Below are 17632 nucleotides of genomic sequence, written 5' to 3' on the forward strand. Positions count from 1 at the left end.
AGGGTGGTAATTAAAGATAGAGGGATGTGAAGAGGGAGATAACGGGGGGGTGGGTGGAGGTGAAAAGAGATGAATAGCATTCTTCAAGGAGAAGAATGAATGTGAATAAGGAGAAAGTAGAATGGGAACAAAGAATAAGTCGAAAATTGGACAATTTCCAAAATGAGAGCGTGGGAGAGTGTTTGATTTGGGTGAGAGAAATAAGGAGATGTAGAAACGAAGAGAAAGAGATGAGGGAGGGAGAGAAAGAGATGGAGAGAGAAGGAGATGAGGGAGGGAGATAACGAGATGACGGAAGGAGAGAACGAGAGGAGGGAGGGAGAGAGAGAGAGCTGGGAGGGAGAGAAAGGAGAGAGAGATAGAAATGAGGAGGAGAGGGAAACTGAATGAGAGGGAGAGAGGTCGATAACTTATGTTGACCTTAAAGCCTGAGGAAGCAGCCATGACATAAGGAAGGAGTTCTGCCTGTAATTATATGGACCATATGATAGAATGCATACAGAGGCAGAGCAGCGGAATACACCACAAAGGCAAGAACTGATATTTACTTTTATACAGCAGGGTTTAGAAAGGTGTTCTGTACACATATCCCTGTGGGTGTTCTGCCGTGCTCTGTAACACTGCAGCAATAACATTCTGCATACAGTACATCACAGCCCCTGCAATACTCCCATGACCTTAAAGTGCATTACCAAGTTGAAAGCATGCCAGTTTTACATTGGAGTTGATTCTCAAAGGCACTCCCATACGTTCTCACATACATCCTTTCTCCATCTCTTGCACACTCAGTCTCTCACTCGCTCGCTTCTTCTCTTTCATCTTCCTCTCTTCTCTTTCACTCGTTCACTCTCTCTCTCACTCACACACACACGCCCCTCTCTCACCCTTCGCTGAGGGCCTTGCTTTTCTCCAGGTCTTGGATAACATTGAGGAGGACTTTGATCTTCTCCTGGTTGGAGAGCAGACTCTCTTCCACGCTGTGAAGACGCCCGTGGAGGCCCCCCGACACACACCCCTGTACCCCACCTGGTATCCCCGCCATACCTCCTGGTGCCCCATTGCACTGTGGGGCCACATGGGCAGCATGCAGAGCATTTGCATCTTTTGATTGGCCAGGGGATTTGGAGTCTTCTTTTTTGATTGGTTGTGCTGGTGGTATTTTGGAGAGCAGGGGTGGGGTGAGGGGTGTATGTTTGGGTTGGGTCTGAAGGACAGGCGGTGCTGGTTTTGGGTTCACCTGGACAGTGTGGTAGGGGTTGGGGGAGGTTTTAGGTGGGAGAGGGGCAGAGGCCGAGGATTTTTTGCCTATGAGGAGGACTGGGGGTGGTGGCTTGGGGGTGACTTGTGTAGATGAGTTTGGTGGTGTGTGTTGGTTGTCAGATGACGTGTTTTTGTCCGGTAAAGGCTGTGTAGCTGGAGTATTTCTTGTGGATTTATTTGGCCTAGATGTGTGTTTCTCTGTGGTGTGTGAGTGTGTGTCTGCTGTCTGTGTGTGTGTTTCTTTCTGATGTAACCTGGGTAAACTGGGTTCTGGGTCTGTATGTGTGTGCTGTGTATCCTTAGTGTTGGAGCATGTGGGCACAGGTGAATCTTTCGTGAGCGTGTGTGTCTTTTGGGTTGTGTGTGGAGAGGGCAATGTCTGAGTTTGTGTTTGAGTGTTCTTCATAGCTTTGTGTGTGGTTGGTGGTGTGTGTGTGTTCAGTACAGGGGAGTCTTTCCGGTTCTGGTTGAGGAGTATGGACTGTTTCCTGGGAGGATTCGGGAGGGTCTGGCTTTCTGTGATCTTGCTGGCCGCTCGCCTGCGGCATGCAGTTGCCATGCAAGTGGGTGGGGCCTGGGACTGTCTCCGCCCGCAGGTTCCACAGAGACGGGGCGATGATGTCATCATTCTACAGGGCCTTGGAGGCGTGGCGTGAGAGCTCACAGAATGAGACACACTCCCTGACCTCAGCACAGGGCGAGACTCCTCCCCTCTCAGAGACTGGACCCTCCTCCTCTCTCTGATTGGCTCGTTCCCCTCGGCACCCTCAGTACATACCCCACCCACCACCTCAGGGGCAACCACACTCCCATTGGTGTATCGAGACGTCCGTTTCCCGCTGGACCTGTGACCAGACTCCCTGGGATTGGTCCTTATGGTTTTGATCTGACAGTAGACCCCGCCCCCTGACCCCTGTGACCCCATGTCGTCCTGTGTCAGACTGTTGATCGCATTCTGACTCCTCTCCTTGGAAACGGCAAATCCACCGCTGCTGCCACTGCTGCACGAGTTACACATGGTCAATACCGTGGTGACATGGTTGTTACTCCTTGTCTCTGGGTGCTGCGTACTGGTTGGCTGGTTGAGTTTGATTGACGGGAGGGTCCTAAGGCCAGGGGAGGTCTGCACCCCCACGCTGCACAGCGGACCCCATCGCCCCCCCGCCAGGGGCACCCCGAGTGCAGGCACTGGATTGGTCGGATCAGCCACCCTTCTACCCATAGCCCCGGCTCAGCCCCCAGAGGAGCTGGAAGAGAAGGAGCCACTCTGTGACATCACAGCTGGGGGAGGCAGTCTTATATCTGAGTGGAGAGATGAGTTACCGGTCTCTGTTTTATCCAAGTGTGAAGAGTGTTTTTGAGAGAGAGAGAGAGAGAGAGAGAGAGAGAGAGAGAGAGAGAAAGAGAGAGAGAGAGAGAGAGAGAGAAAGAGAGAGAGAGAGAGAGAGAAAGAGCGAGAGAGAGGGAGAGAGAGAGAGAGAGAGAGTATGAGTTACAGTGTGTGAGAGTACTGATGCTTTTTTGCCATAGAATCCATGGTGGTCCCAATTCTGCCTCTGTCACTGGTATGACGTCACCACTCAGTCTGGCGATTGGTCCTCGTACCTCTGGGTCATTAATGAGCATGTGATTCAGTTCTTCATTGGATGAGAGAAGAAGGGTATAGCAGTTCTTCCGTCCATCTCTTTTTCACTCTGCGGAAAGAAGAGAAGAGGCTGATTTAGCTGAGACCACTACAGCTCCAGTACCACGTCACTTGCTGCATGGCTGCAGACTGGATCAATGCCTTCATATCACTCCATAATCACTCTCTCCACTCCAGGTGGAAAATACCCAGGTTGTGTCCCGAATGACGTGGGGCAGCAGGTAGCCTAGTGGTTAGAGCGTTGGGCCAGTAACCAAAAGGTTGCTGGATTGAATCCCCGACTGACAAAGTAAAAATCTGATCTTCTGCCCCTGAACAAGGCAGTTAACCCACTGTTCCGTGGTAGGCTGTCATTGTAAATATGAATTTGTTCTTAACTGACTTGCCTAGTTAAATTAAGGTTAGACATGATGTCCTTTTATAGTAGGCCTACACAAATGTTGTAGTGCACTATATACTGTAGGTAATAGTGTGCCATTTGCGTCACCCCCACCACACACACACAAAATGTTCCGTTTCTGATTTTATTCCCAGGTGCAGTGGAATGCTTGTGTTTCTGGCTCCAACAGTACAGTTGCACATAGCAATAATAAACACAATATACACATAAAAAAAGAAAATTACAAAAATAATCAGAACGAGCAATGTCAGAGTCCGGTATATACTTATATATACACATAATTCATGTTTTTAGCTTCTCTCTAAGAATGGAAGTGCCCGGGTGGGAGGTGTCAGGTTGTGCATGTCTGGGAGGCTTGTGAGACGTCGTTCGAATATTAGCAAGCAGCGCTAATGACCTCATTAGCCTCTGACCGAGGGGTGCTAGCATCAGACACCATTGTTTACTAACTGCTACCATGGCAACATGTCTCCCATGACGGGTCAAGACTCAGCATGACGGGCAATCATGTGTCGACCTTTGTGTTTGTGTGTGTGTGTAAAGTTTGCGTGACTGTACATGAGTACATACAGTATGTGCATTTCTGAAAGATACTGTTTCTGCAGATAAATATTTTGACAGAGCTATTTCTTTTTTTTCTTTTTTTAAGTCTGGCAAGGACATCTTACGAGAGTCTGTGTGAGAGAGAGTGGCATATTGAGAATATGAATATTTTGAGTGTGAGTCATGAGAGACTTGGCCATGGGACTTGGACTGTTTAACTGTATTTAAAGTCATTTCTCTGTAGTTAATGTTTTTGGAATAGTCATTCCTCAGACACACAGACATTCAGACACCTGCTGCAGCAGAGAACATAATTAGTCGAAACACACACATTTGTCCCTATTACTATACAATATAATGTGTGTGTGTGTGTGTCCTGCCATGTGTCCTGACCTGCCATGTCTTGCTTTACAATTGCATCACCATCAAGTGTATAAACCACTGAGCCTGACCTTTGAACCCTGTTTACTATCAATAGAGCAGCCAACCTTATCCTCAAAGCTTACACACACATACAGTATATACACTACTGTTCAAAAGTTTGGGGTCACTTAGAGATGTCTGTGTTTTTGAAAGACAAGCAAATGTTTTGTCCATTAAAATAACACAACATTGATCAGAAATACAGTGTAGACATTGTTAATGTTGTAAATGACTATTGTAGCTGGAAACGGCAGATTTTATATGGAATATCTACATAGGCGTACAGATGCCCATTATCGGCAACCATCACTCCTGTGTTCCAATGGCATGTTGTGTTAGCTAATCCAAGTTTATCATTTTAACAAAGGCTAATTGATCATTAGAAAACCTTTTTGCAATTATGTTAGCACAGCTGAAAACTGTTGTGATGATTAAAGAAGCAATACAACTGGCCTTCTTGAGACTAGTTGTGTATCTGGAGCATCAGCATTTGTGAGTTCGATTACAGGCTCAAAATGGCCAGAAACAAAGACCTTTCTTCTGAAACTCGTCAGTCTATTCTTGTTCTGAGAAATGAAGGCTATTCCATGTGAGAAATTGCCAAGACACTGAAGATCTCGTACAACGTTGTGTACTACTCTCACAGAACAGCGCAAACTGGCCCTAACCAGAATAGAAAGAGGAGTGGGAGGCCCCGGTGCATAACTGAGCAAGAGGACAAGTACATTGGAGTGTCCAGTTTGAGAAACAGACGCCTCACAAGTCCTCAACTAGCAGCTTCACTAAATAGTACCCGCAAAACATCAGTCTCAACGTCAACAGTGAAGATGCAACTCTGTGGTGCTACTGAACTATATACAGTGCCAGTCAAATGTTTGGACACACCTACTCATTCAATGGTTTTTCTTTATATTTTACTATTTTCTACATTGTAGAATAATAGTGAAGACATGAAAACTATGAAATAACACACATGGAATCATGTAGTAACCAAGAAAGTGTTAAAAAAATCAAAATGTATTTTTTATTTTAGATTCTTCAAATTAGCCACCCTTTGCCTTGATGACTGTTTGTTCACTCTTGGCATTCTCTCAACCAGCTTCACCTGGAATGCTTTTCCAACAGTGTTGAAGTTCCCACAAATGCTGAGCACTTGTTGGGTGCTTTTCCTTCACTCTGCAGTCCAACTTATCCCAAACCATCTCAATTAGATTGAGGTCAGGTGATTGTGGAGGCCAGGTCATCTGATGCAGCACTCTGGCACTCTCCTTCTTGGTCAAATAGGCCTAACACAGCCTTGAGGTTTGTTTTGGGTAATTGTCCTGTTGAAAAATAAATGATAGCCCCACTAAGTGCAAAAGAGATGGGATGGCATATCGCTACAGAATGCTGTGGTGGCCATGCTGGTTAAGTATGCCTTGAATTCTAAACAAATCACAGACAGTGTCACCAGAAAAGCACCCCTGCCCCATCACACCTCTTCCTCCATGCTTCACGGTGGGAACTACACATGCGGAGATCATCCGTTCACCTACTCTGCGTCTCACAAAGACACGATGGTTCAAACCAAAAATCTCAAATTTGGACTCATTAGACCAAACGACAGATATCCACCAGTCTAATGTCCATTGCTCATATTTCTTGGCCCAAGCAAATCTCTTCTTGTTGGTGTCCCTTACATGCTGAACAGAACGGACACGTCGCGTGCGCGAGAATCGCAAAATAAATTTAGAAATCCACGTTATTAAATTATTGCACCCATACTGCTCGCCCGCGCCAAGGGCTAAAATAGAGCTCATTCCTATTTCTGATGGAGATCGCGCTGAAAGTCCTGCCTCTCCCATCTCCTCATTGGTTTATAGAAGCAGGTACCCACGTGCAATCTCTTCATTGGTTATACCCACGTAGGTGACTGAAAGACGAACTGTTTTGCCGGTAGTCGTGGTAATACAATGAAAGTTTAGATGCGAACACCATATAAGTTGACTAGAAACGATTCGGTTGGCCGTTTTATGTGTGGATTAATTGTTGGAGTAGAGGACCTTGTGCATTTCAGTAAAATAACAACTCAATGTTTATATCCCAGGACAAATTAGCTAGCAACAGCAAGCTAGCTAAATCAGACAAATTAATGTTAGCTAGCAAGTGCAAGCTAACTAGCTAAATTGCCATACATGTTTAATGATTTTCGACCTGTCCTCAAATTAATGTCATTGGTTCAGAGTTTGTTTTGCTATTTTAACCTGCGTGTCGGGATTGTGTTTGGTGTGGGGGTGGGGAAATACATTTATGCACGATAGTGCACGCGCGCAGCCGGTTTGGGTTCCGTGTAAGTAGTGGTTTCTGTGCAGCAATTCGACTATAAAGTCCTGATTCATGCAGTCTCCTCTGAACAGTTGATTTTGAGATGCGTCTGTTATTTGAACTCTGTGAAGCATTTTTTTGGGCTGCAATTTCTGAGGCTGGTAACGCTAATGAACTTATCCTCTTACAGCAGAGGTTACGCTGGGTCATCCATTCCTGTGGCGGTCTTCATGAGAGCCAGTTTAATTATTGCGCTTGAAATTTTCCAGATTGACTGACCTTCATGTCTTAAAGTAATGATGGACTGTCATTTCTCTTTGCTTAATTGAGCTGTTTTTGCCATAATATGGACATGTTCTTTTACCAAAAAGGGCTATCTTCTGTATACCACCCCTACCTTGTCACAACACAACTGATTGGCTCAAACGCATTAAGAAGGAAAGAAATTCCACAAATTAACTTTTAACAAGCCACACCTGTTACAGTTTTTTCCAACTGCTTACACACGTTTTCAAAACTGTCTCCTTTTTTCAAAACTCTACACACAATTCCCAAAACTGCACACACAAAATGCAAAATGCCTCACATCTCCTTCAAAATGTAACACTACATTCAAAATGCCATAAACACATGTCAGAATGAAGCATTTACATCAAATGACAAACACTGCTTTCATAATAGTACATTTTTTGGATATACCATGTCAACACTGTTGTTCTAAATCTAAAGCTCTTTGGTCTTTCATAGGCTTATATCTACATTTCAATACAATGTTCTACGGTGAAAGTAATCTGCTGAGAGGGGTAACAAGTACACTGTAAACACCAATACAATGTAGAAACAGAAAATATTTATTAGACCAAACATTACTGTTGTATACAGTAGCATACAACAAAACCATAAACATATGTAAACCAAAAGTATATTCTTTAGAATACAGTAAAGAACACAAATGTGTGTGTGGGGTCCCGGGGGGGGGGGGGGCAGTCCAGGAATTGGTAGGGGGGAGGGCTGTCACCAGTGCTAAGCTACACTTCATCTCTCCTCCGGCCTGGGTCTGGCCACAATACTTCGTCCACATCACAAGATAGGTTTTCTCTTGCCAAACATCGAGGGAAGTATCTCCTAGCGTGGCGTATCCAACCTTGGACAGAGGCAACCTCTATTTCCCCACATGCTTCCTCCATTGCCTGGAGAAGCGTCATGCGGGCATAGGGTTGGCAATCATACACTTTCCAGCACCAGGCTGAGAAGAATTCCTCTATGGGATTTAGAAAAGGTGAATATGGGGGTAGGTACAAAACTACAAATTGTGGATGGGTGGCAAACCAGTTTTGGACCAGAACAGCCCGGTGAAAACTAATATTGTCCCATAAAACCACAAATCTAGCAGGCTCCTGATCTGGATCAGGGACAAGCATTGTGTAAATTGCATCCAGAAAAGTGAGCATATAGCCGGTGTTGTACGGACCCAGTGTGGCATTGTGATGGAGGACCCCGTTTTGAGTGATGTCAGCACACAGTTATATTACCCCCACGCTGTCCAGGGACATTGGTAATTGCCCTCTGTCCTATTACATTTCTTCCGCGGCGCCTGGTTTTGGTGAGGTTGAAGCCAACCTCATCCACATACTGTAAATAAATTCATGGCGAATTACATGGGCATCCAGCTCCAATACTCTCTGTAACAGACAAAAGGATATACAGATGAGTAAATATGGTATGTCGGAAGTACTGGAAGTAGTGTTGCATACATACCTCTACAAAGTCATGTCGCATATTCTTGACTCTGTCAGAGTTTCTCTCTAATGGCACCTTGTAAAGTTGTTTCATCGTCACTCGGTGCCGTTGGAGGATGCGTTGTATGGTCGACAGGCTGACAGCATTGATGTTGTTAAATATGGTGTCATTATTCAAGACATTTCCTCTTATCTCTCGAATCCTAATTTCATTGTTGGCCAAAACCATATTTATAATTGCAGTCTCTTGTACATCTGTAAACAAGCGTCCTCGTCCTCCATGATGTCTTTGCCTTTCCACTCTGTACAGAATTCAAACACAGTATGTGTTCAGCATAGGAACTGTAAACAATGTACAAAAAAATGTAGTACAGCATGATAACCAACCTCATTCATTCAATGCAGTGCAGTAAATGGATGGCTTAGAGTTACAAATGTTTATGCAATACTATGCAGTCATATGTATTTTACAGTACAATACTGTAATGCTAAAATAGTCATTAGATAGTTGCATACCTGTTCTCATTTCTGAAGGTTCGAATTATAGACGCCACTGTAAATCGACTCAAGTTGGGCTGGACTCTCAGTCCAGCCTCTCTCATGGTCAAACCGTGGTTGATCACATGATCAACAAGTGTTGCCCTAATCTCATCAGAGATGGCTCTCCTTCCTTCTCTTCTTTGCCTTCGTCCTCTTCTTCCTCTTCCTCTTCCTATCCCTCCTACTCCTCTTGCTCTCTGTCCACTCTTGGCATCCATTGTTCAAAACAGGTCATCTGACCTTTGACCTATTTATAGGCTTATACTACAGTAAAGCACTGATTGGTTAGTGATCAGTTAAGCTATTAGTGTTTGCACATGTGAGGAGTGTGTGTGACCTGGTGAATAAGTGTAGCACTTTGATTGGTTGTGTTTGGAGGAAAGCAAAAAGGAAAGCAAGTCACTTCCTGTTAGATGTTTGTGTTTTAGGTAGAGAATTGTGTGTAGTGTTTTGAAAAAAGAGAATGCAATTGACAACTGAGTCAAAGGCTGAGAAATAGCTTATGGTTCTGGATATTTGGTGTGTAGTTTTGCACTTTGAGTGAGAGGTTTCAGAAATCGTGTGACATGAAAAGATTTTGTGTGTAAGCAGTTGGAAAAAACTGTAATTGAAATGAAACTGGTTGAGAGAATGCCAAGAGTATGCAAAGCTGTCATCAAGGAAAAGGGTGGCTACTTTGAAGAACACTTTTTTGGTTACTACATGATTCCATATGTGTTATTTCATAGTTTTGATGTCTTCACTATTATTCTACAATGTAGAAAATAGTAAAATTAAAGAAAAACCCTTGAATGAGTAGTTGTGTCCAAACTTCTGACTGGTACTGTATATATAGTAAGTAAGCTTTGAAGATAAGGGCGGCTTCTCTAGTGTTATATATGTTAGCTAGTGTTATTCTCTCTGACACACGCACACACGCACACACACACACACACACACACACAGTGCAGATGTTTACTTGTATGCTCTTTACTGAGACACATCCTGTGGTGTAGATTGAGTCATCCTGTGCAGGGAATGCATAAGGAGACACAGGAGAAGAAGGTACTGAAGCAAAAGAGGAGATGGAGCGAGGAGAAAGGGATGGGAACAAAGCACAGTGGAGGATAGAGGGGGTAGAGAGGGAGGTCTTTAAAGGAAGGCAGAAGATAGAAGGATAAAAGGACCGTTTTCAGGGAGGGGAAGAATCACTGATGAGATGTGAGAGATATGAGATTGTGTATGTGTGTGTGTGTGTGTGTGTGTGCGCGTGTGTGTCTGTAGAAAAGTGAAGAGAACAGTTGAGAGAGAGGCCAGACTGAAGAGAGAGAGGGGAGGGGGGGATAAACTTCAATTAAAGCATCCGTCACCACACTGACACACACACACACACACACACCGAGAGTGATAAATAGAAAGTGTGAAGTACATAGTCATAATGGTAAAAACATTGCCTCAGCTTCAGACGCTTTGAGAGCCTCTGAACAGTTGGTTGGTATTTAAAAAATACCTTTTGAAAACAACGCCCTGTAGGCATCTAACAAAAAAAGTTTTGAATATGTGTCAAGTCACTGAGACACTGTGTGAGGACAGTGATGATCAGACAAAGTGTGTGTGTGTTTGACAGTGAGTGTGTGACACTGTCTTTTACCTTGTTCTGGTTACAGTGAGCTGAAAGCGCCAGTGAATCGAGTCCCCTGTCATCTGAAGTTGTGACGAATGTTTTAACCATTCGATTGACGACTGGAGAGTGTGTGTGTGTGTGGGTGGATGGGTATGCATGTGTGTGTGGGTGTGTGTGTGTGTGTGGGTGTGCGTGTGATGGTGGGTGTGCATGTGTGCGTGGGTGGGTGGGTGGGTGGGTGGGTGGGTGTGCGTGTGTGTGGGTGGGTGTGCATGTGTGCGTGTGGGTGTGTGTGTGTGTGTGTGTGCATGTGTGTGTGTGTGTGTGTTTGCGTGCACTTGCCTGCATGTGTGTGGGGGATGCGTTACTGCACAGTAATCAAACCTTGCTCTCGCCCATTTACAGGACAGGACACTGCAGTGTATCGATCTCTGATGAGAGCTCCTCTGATGTATAGAGATACTGTTACAACAGAAACAACTCGACGGTTAAGTTTAGCCATTCATTCAGAAATGTTAAGTTAAGGGTTAAGGTTTGGGATACTGTTACAACAGAAACAACTCGACGGTTAAGTTTAGCCATTCATTCAGAAATGTTAAGTTAAGGGTTAAGGTTTGGGATAATGTTACAACAGAAACAACTCGACGGTTAAGTTTAGCCATTCATTCAGAAATGTTAAGTTAAGGGTTAAGGTTTGGGATAATGTTACAACAGAAACAACTCGACGGTTAAGTTTAGCCATTCATTCAGAAATGTTAAGTTAAGGGTTAAGGTTTGGGATAATGTTACAACAGAAACAACTCGACGGTTAAGTTTAGCCATTCATTCAGAAATGTTAAGTTAAGGGTTAAGGTTTGGGATACTGTTACAACAGAAACAACTCGACGGTTAAGTTTAGCTGTAACGGTCTGACGAGGAGGAGTAGTAGGAAGGATCGGAGGACCAAAATGCAGCGTGGTATGTATCCATAATATAATTTAATGAGACTGAATACAAAATACAAAAGAACAAGAGAATCAAAATGAAAACCGAAACAGTCCCGAATGGTGGAAACACTGAAACGGAAAATAATCACCCACAACTCAAAGGTGAAACCAGGCTGCCTAAGTATGGTTCTCAATCAGGGACAACGTTAGACAGCTGCCTCTGATTGAGAACCATACCAGGCCAAACATACCAAATTATAGAAAAAAGAACATAGACTGCCCACCCCAACTCACGCCCTGACCATACTAAAACAAAGACAAAACAAAGGAACTAAGGTCAGAACGTGACATTAGCCATTCATTCAGAAATGTTAAGTTAAGGGTTAAGGTTTGGGATAATGTTACAACAGAAACAACTCGACGGTTAAGTTTAGCCATTCATTCAGAAATTCTACGTTAAGAGTTACTGGCCACCCATCAGAACCTGGTTCCTCTCTAGGTTTCTTCCTAGGTTCCGGCCTTTCTAGGGAGTTTTTCCTAGCCACCGTGCTTCTACATCTGCATTGCTTGCTGTTTGGGGTTTTAGGCTGGGTTTCTGTACAGCACTTTGTGACATCGGCTGATGTAAAAAGGGCTTTATAAATACATTTGATTGAGTTAAGGTTTGGGAAAGGGTTTTAACAAAAACAACTCGACGGTTGAGTTTTAGCCATTCATTCAGAAATGTTAAGTTAAGGGTTAAGGATTGGGATAGGGTGGAAAAAAACTCTAGTGGGCAGTTTTAATTAATATCCTGACGTCCTGGCTGCGTGGACTGACGTCAAATTTCGCTGTGGCTCTTAAAGTATTTATGACCAAGAGATGCATATCTGTATTCCCAGTCATGTGAAATCTATAGATGAGGTCCTAATGAATTTATTTCAATTGACAGATTTCCTTAAATGAAACTGTACCTCTAAAAATCTTTGAAATTGTCGCATGTTGCGTTTATATTTTTGTTCAATATACTGTACATGTAATCCTCTCCCCCCACTTCTTTTCCTTGTCTGACTTCTGAATCCCGAATCCACACACACAAACACTCACGCCAGCCTGGTTGTTTAAAAAATAGAATTGTGCAAGTCGATTCAGAACCTCCCAAACATACTCAATGGGTGACATGTCTGGTGAGTATGCAGGCCATGGAGGAAATGAGACCTTTTCAGCTTCCAGGAATTGTGTACAGATCCTTGCGGCATGGGGCCGGGCAATATCATTCTGAAACATGAGGTGATGGCGGAGGATGAATGGCACGACAATGGGCCTCATGATCTCGTCACGGTATCTCTGTGCATTTCACTTGCCATCGATAAAATGCAATTGTGTTTGTTGTCTGTAGCATATGCCTGGCCATTCCATAACCCCAGCACCACCATGGGGGACTCTGTTCACAGTGTTGACATTAGCAAACTGCTCGCCCACACAACATCATACACGTGGTCATAAGGCGGCAACAGCTCTGGTGGGCATTCCTGCAGTCAGCATGCCAATTGCACGCTCCCTCAAAACTTGAGACGTCTGTAGCATTGTGTTGTGTGAGTGGCCTTTTATTGTCCACAGCACAAGGTGCACCTGTGTAACGCTCATGTTGTTTAATCAACTTCCTGATATGCCACACCTGTCAGGTGGATGGATTGTCTCGGCAAAGGAGAAACGCTCACTAACAGGGATGGTAACAAATTTGTGCGTACGGAACATTTCTGGGATATTTTATTTCAGCTCGCGAAACATGGGGCCAACACTTTACATGTTGCGCTTATATTTTTGTTCAGTGCACCCATGTCTTTGTGATTCTTTAACTTTGGAGTTAACTGGAGAAACACACACAAATACAGCACAAACACAAAGGACACACACACACACACACACACACACACAACTGGAGGGGGAGTGGTGAAGTGTAGCACATATTCAATACTCTTGTCTCTATTCAGACTGATCTTATCTTCTTTTTCAATACTTCTTCTTCCTCTGTTCTCCTCTTCTTATCACCCCCTCATTTCCTCCCTCCTCCTCACCCTCCTCTCATTATCTCCAGTTACTCCCTCCTTTATCTGTGTACCCTTTTTTTCCTCTAAATATTCTCCACTTTTCGCTCCTCTCTCTCCTCCCCATCACTCACTGTCTCTCTCCTCCCCATCACTCACTGTCTCTCTCCTCCCCATCACTCACTGTCTCTCTCCTCCCCATCACTCACTGTCTCTCTCTTCCCCGTCACTGACTCTCTCTCTCTTTCCTGTCACTCCCTGTCTCTCTCTTTCCCATCACTCCCTGTCTCTCTCTTTCCCATCACTCCCTGTCTCTCTCTTTCCCATCACTCCCTGTCTCTCTCTTTCCCATCACTCCCTGTCTCTCTCTTTCCCATCACTCCCTGTCTCTCTCTCTCTCTCTGTCTCTCTCTTTCCCATCACTCCCTGTCTCTCTCTTTCACATCACTCCCTGTCTCTCTCTCTCTCTGTCTCTCTCTTTCCCATCACTCCCTGTCTCTCTCTTTCCCATCACTCCCTGTCTCTCTCTTTCCCATCACTCCCTGTCTCTCTCTTTCCCATCACTCCCTCTCTCTCTCTCTCTCTCTCTCTCTCTCTGTCTCTCTCTTTCCCATCACTCCCTGTCTCTCTCTTTCCCGTCACTCACTGTCTCTCTCTTTCCCATCACTCCCTGTCTCTCTCTTTCCCATCACTCCCTGTCTCTCTCTTTCCCATCACTCCCTGTCTCTCTCTTTCCCATCACTCCCTGTCTCTCTCTTTCCCATCATTCCCTGTCTCTCTCTTTCCCATCACTCTCTGTCTATCTCTTTCCCATCACTCCCTGTCTCTCTTTCCCATCACTCCCTGTCTCTCTCTTTCCTATCACTCCCTGTCTATCTCTTTCCCGTCACTCACTGTCTCTCTTTCCCATCACTCCCTGTCTCTCTCTTTCCCATCACTCCCTGTCTCTCTCTTTCCCATCACTCCCTGTCTCTCTCTTTCCCATCACTCCCTGTCTCTCTCTCTCTCTCTCTCTTTCCCATCACTCCCTGTCTCTCTTTCCCATCACTCCCTGTCTCTCTCTTTCCCTTCTCTCTCTCTCTCTCTCTCTCTCTCTCTCTCTCTCTCTCTTTCGTCCCTGTATCACTAACCCTCAGTTAATACCTCCTCTCTCGTCTCTCCATCAACCTGACCCTCCATGCCCTCTCTCTCTTTCGTCCCTGTATCACTAACCCTCAGTTAATACCTCCTCCCTCATCTCTCCATCAACCTGACCCTCCATACCCTCTCCCTATTTCGTCCCTGTATCACTGACCCTCGGTCTATACCTCCTCTCTCGTCTCTCCATCAACCTGACCCTCCATGCCCTCTCTCTCTTTCGTCCCTGTATCACTGACCCTTGGTCTATACCTTCTCTCTCATCTCTCCATCAACCTGACCCTGTCATTCTGTCCTTCCTTTCTTTCTGTCTGATAATCAGGGGGTCTGGGTCTCTCACTCTGTCACTGGCCTGATAACACACACAGACATGCATGCATTTTCTTGTACGCACAAACGCAGACACGCATAGACATGAAAACGAACGCAAACACACGCACACATGTATGCATGCACGCACACACACACGAACACAAGCACGCACACACACACATGCACGCATGCACAGATGAACACAAACACATACACTTACTCTCTCTCTCTCTCTCTCTCTCTCTCTCTCTCTCTCTCTCTCTCTATATATATATATATATATAAGGTATTTAGTCAGCCACCAATTGTGCAAGTTCTCCCACTTAAAAAGATGAGAGAGGCCTGTAATTTTCATCATAGGTACACTTCAACTATGACAGACAAAATGAGAAAAAAATCCAGAAAATCACATTGAAGGATTTTTAATGAATTTATTTGCAAATTATGGTGGAAAATAAGTATTTGGTCAATAACAAAAGGTTATCTCAATACTTTGTTACATACCCTTTGTTGGCAATGACAGAGGTCAAGCGTTTTCTGTAAGTCTTCACACACTGTTACTGGTATTTTGGCCCATTCCTCCATGCAGATCTCCTCTAGAGCAGTGATTTTTTTTGCCACTCCTTCGTTGCCCGGGCGGTGTGTTTGGGATCATTGTCATGCTGAAAGACCCAGCCACGTTTCATCTTCAATGCCCTTGCTGATGGAAGGAGGTTTTCATTAAAAATCTCACACTACATGGCCCCATTCATTCTTTCCTTTACACGGATCAGTCGTTCTGGTCCCTTTGCAGAAAAACAGCCCCAAAGCATGATGTTTCCACCCCCATGCTTCACAGTAGGTATGGTGTTCTTTGGATGCAACTCAGCATTCTTTGTCTTCCAAACACGACGAGTTGAGTTTTTACCAAAAAGTTATATTTTGGTTTGATCTGACCATGTGACATTCTCCCATTCTTCTTCTGGATCATCCAAATGCTCTCTAGCAAACTTCAGACGGGCCTGGACATGTACTGGCTTAATCAGGGGGACACGTCTGGCACTGCAGGATTAGAGTCCCTGGCAGCGTAGTGTGTTACTGATGGTAGGCTTTGTTACTTTGGTCCCAGCTCTCTGCAGGTCATTCACTAGGTCCCCCCTTGTGATTCTGGGATTTTTGCTCACCATTCTTGTGATCACTTTGACCCCACGGGGTGAGATCTTGCGTGGAGCCCCAGATCGAGGGAGATTATCAGTGGTCTTGTATGTCTTCTATTTCCTAATAATTGCTCCCACAGTTGATTTCTTCAAACCAAGCTGCTTACCTATTGCAGATTCAGTCTTCCCAGCCTGGTGCAGGTCTAAAATTTTGTTTCTGGTATCCTTTGACAGCTCTTTGGTCTTGGCCATAGTGGAGTTTGGAGTGTGACTGTTTGAGGTTGTGGACAGGTGTCTTTTATACTGATAACAAGTTCAAACAGGTGCCATTAATACAGGTAACGAGTGGAGGACAGTCAAATACTTACTTTCCACCATAATTTGCAAATAAATTCATTAAAAATCCTACAATGTGATTTTCTGGATTTTTTCTCTCTAATTTTGTCTGTCATAGTTGAAGTGTACCTATGATGAAAATTTACAGGCCTCTCTCATCTTTTTAAGTGGGAGAACTTGCACAATTGGTGGCTGACTAAATACTTTTTTGCCCCACTGTATATACACTGCCCCCAAAAATAAAGGGAACACTAAAATAACACATCCTAGATCTGAATGAATGAAATATTCTTATTAAATATTTTTTTCTTTACATAGTTGAATGTGCTGACAACAAAATCACACAAAAATTATCAATGGAAATCAAATGTATCAACCCATGGAGGTCTGGATTTGGAGTCACACTCAAAATTAAAGTGGAAAACCATACTACAGGCTGATACAACTTTGATGTAATGTCCTTAAAACAAGTCCAAATGAGGCTCAGTAGTGTGTGTGGCCTCCACGTGCCTGTATGACCTCCCTACAACGCCTGGGCATGCTCCTGATGAGGTGGCGGATGGTCTCCTGAGGGATCTCCTCCCAGACCTTGACTAAAGCATCCGCCAACTCCTGGACAGTCTGTGGTGCAACGTGGCGTTGGTGGATGGAGCGAGAGATGATGTCCCAGATGTGTTCAATTGGATTCAGGTCTGGGGAACGGGCGGGCCAGTCCATAGCATCAATGCCTTCCTCTTGCAGGAACTGCAGACACACTCCAGCCACATGAGGTCTAGCATTGTCTTGCATTAGGAGGAACCCAGGGCCAACCGCACCAGCATATATGGTCTCACAAGGGGTCTGAGGATCTCATCTCTGTACCTAATGGCAGTCAAGCTACCTCTGGCGAGCACATGGAGGGCTGAGCGGCCCTCCAAAGAAATGCCACCCCACACCATGACTGACCCACCGCCAAACCGGTCATGCTGGAGGATGTTGCAGGCTGCAGAACGTTCTCCACGGCGTCTCCAGACTCTGTCACATCTGTCACATGTGCTCAGTGTGAACCTGCTTTCATCTGTGAAGAGCACAGGGCGCCAGTGGCAAATTTGCCAATCTTGGTGTTCTCTGGCAAATGCCAAACGTCCTGCACGGTGTTGGGCTGTAAGCACAACCCCCACCTGTGGACGTCGGGCCCTCATGCCACCCTCATGGAGTCTGTTTCTGACCGTTTGAGCAGACATGCACATTTGTGGCCTGCTGGAGGTCATGTTGCAGGGCTCTGGCAGTGCTCCTCCTGCTCCTCCTTGCACAAAGGCGGA

General features: G+C 44.9%; 2 protein-coding genes across 4 annotated transcripts in view; one reads left to right on the forward strand and one right to left on the reverse strand.

The window, feature by feature from the left end:
• Window positions 1-17632, forward strand: part of LOC110488657 (dedicator of cytokinesis protein 2) — a 141584-nt gene that overhangs the window by 71959 nt on the left and 51993 nt on the right. The window lies entirely within an intron of this gene.
• Window positions 1-17632, reverse strand: part of LOC110488655 (protein INSYN2B) — a 36346-nt gene that overhangs the window by 14896 nt on the left and 3818 nt on the right. For both annotated transcript variants that reach the window (XM_021560968.2, XM_021560967.2), the window contains exon 2: window positions 885-2954. In XM_021560968.2, the coding sequence (XP_021416643.2) occupies window positions 885-2482 (1598 nt within the window). In that variant the 5' untranslated portion in view covers window positions 2483-2954. The remainder of the gene's footprint in view (window positions 1-884; window positions 2955-17632) is intronic.

The sequence above is a fragment of the Oncorhynchus mykiss genome, chromosome 14, assembly GCF_013265735.2.
Source record: "Oncorhynchus mykiss isolate Arlee chromosome 14, USDA_OmykA_1.1, whole genome shotgun sequence".
Taxonomy (NCBI): Eukaryota; Metazoa; Chordata; class Actinopteri; order Salmoniformes; family Salmonidae; genus Oncorhynchus; species Oncorhynchus mykiss.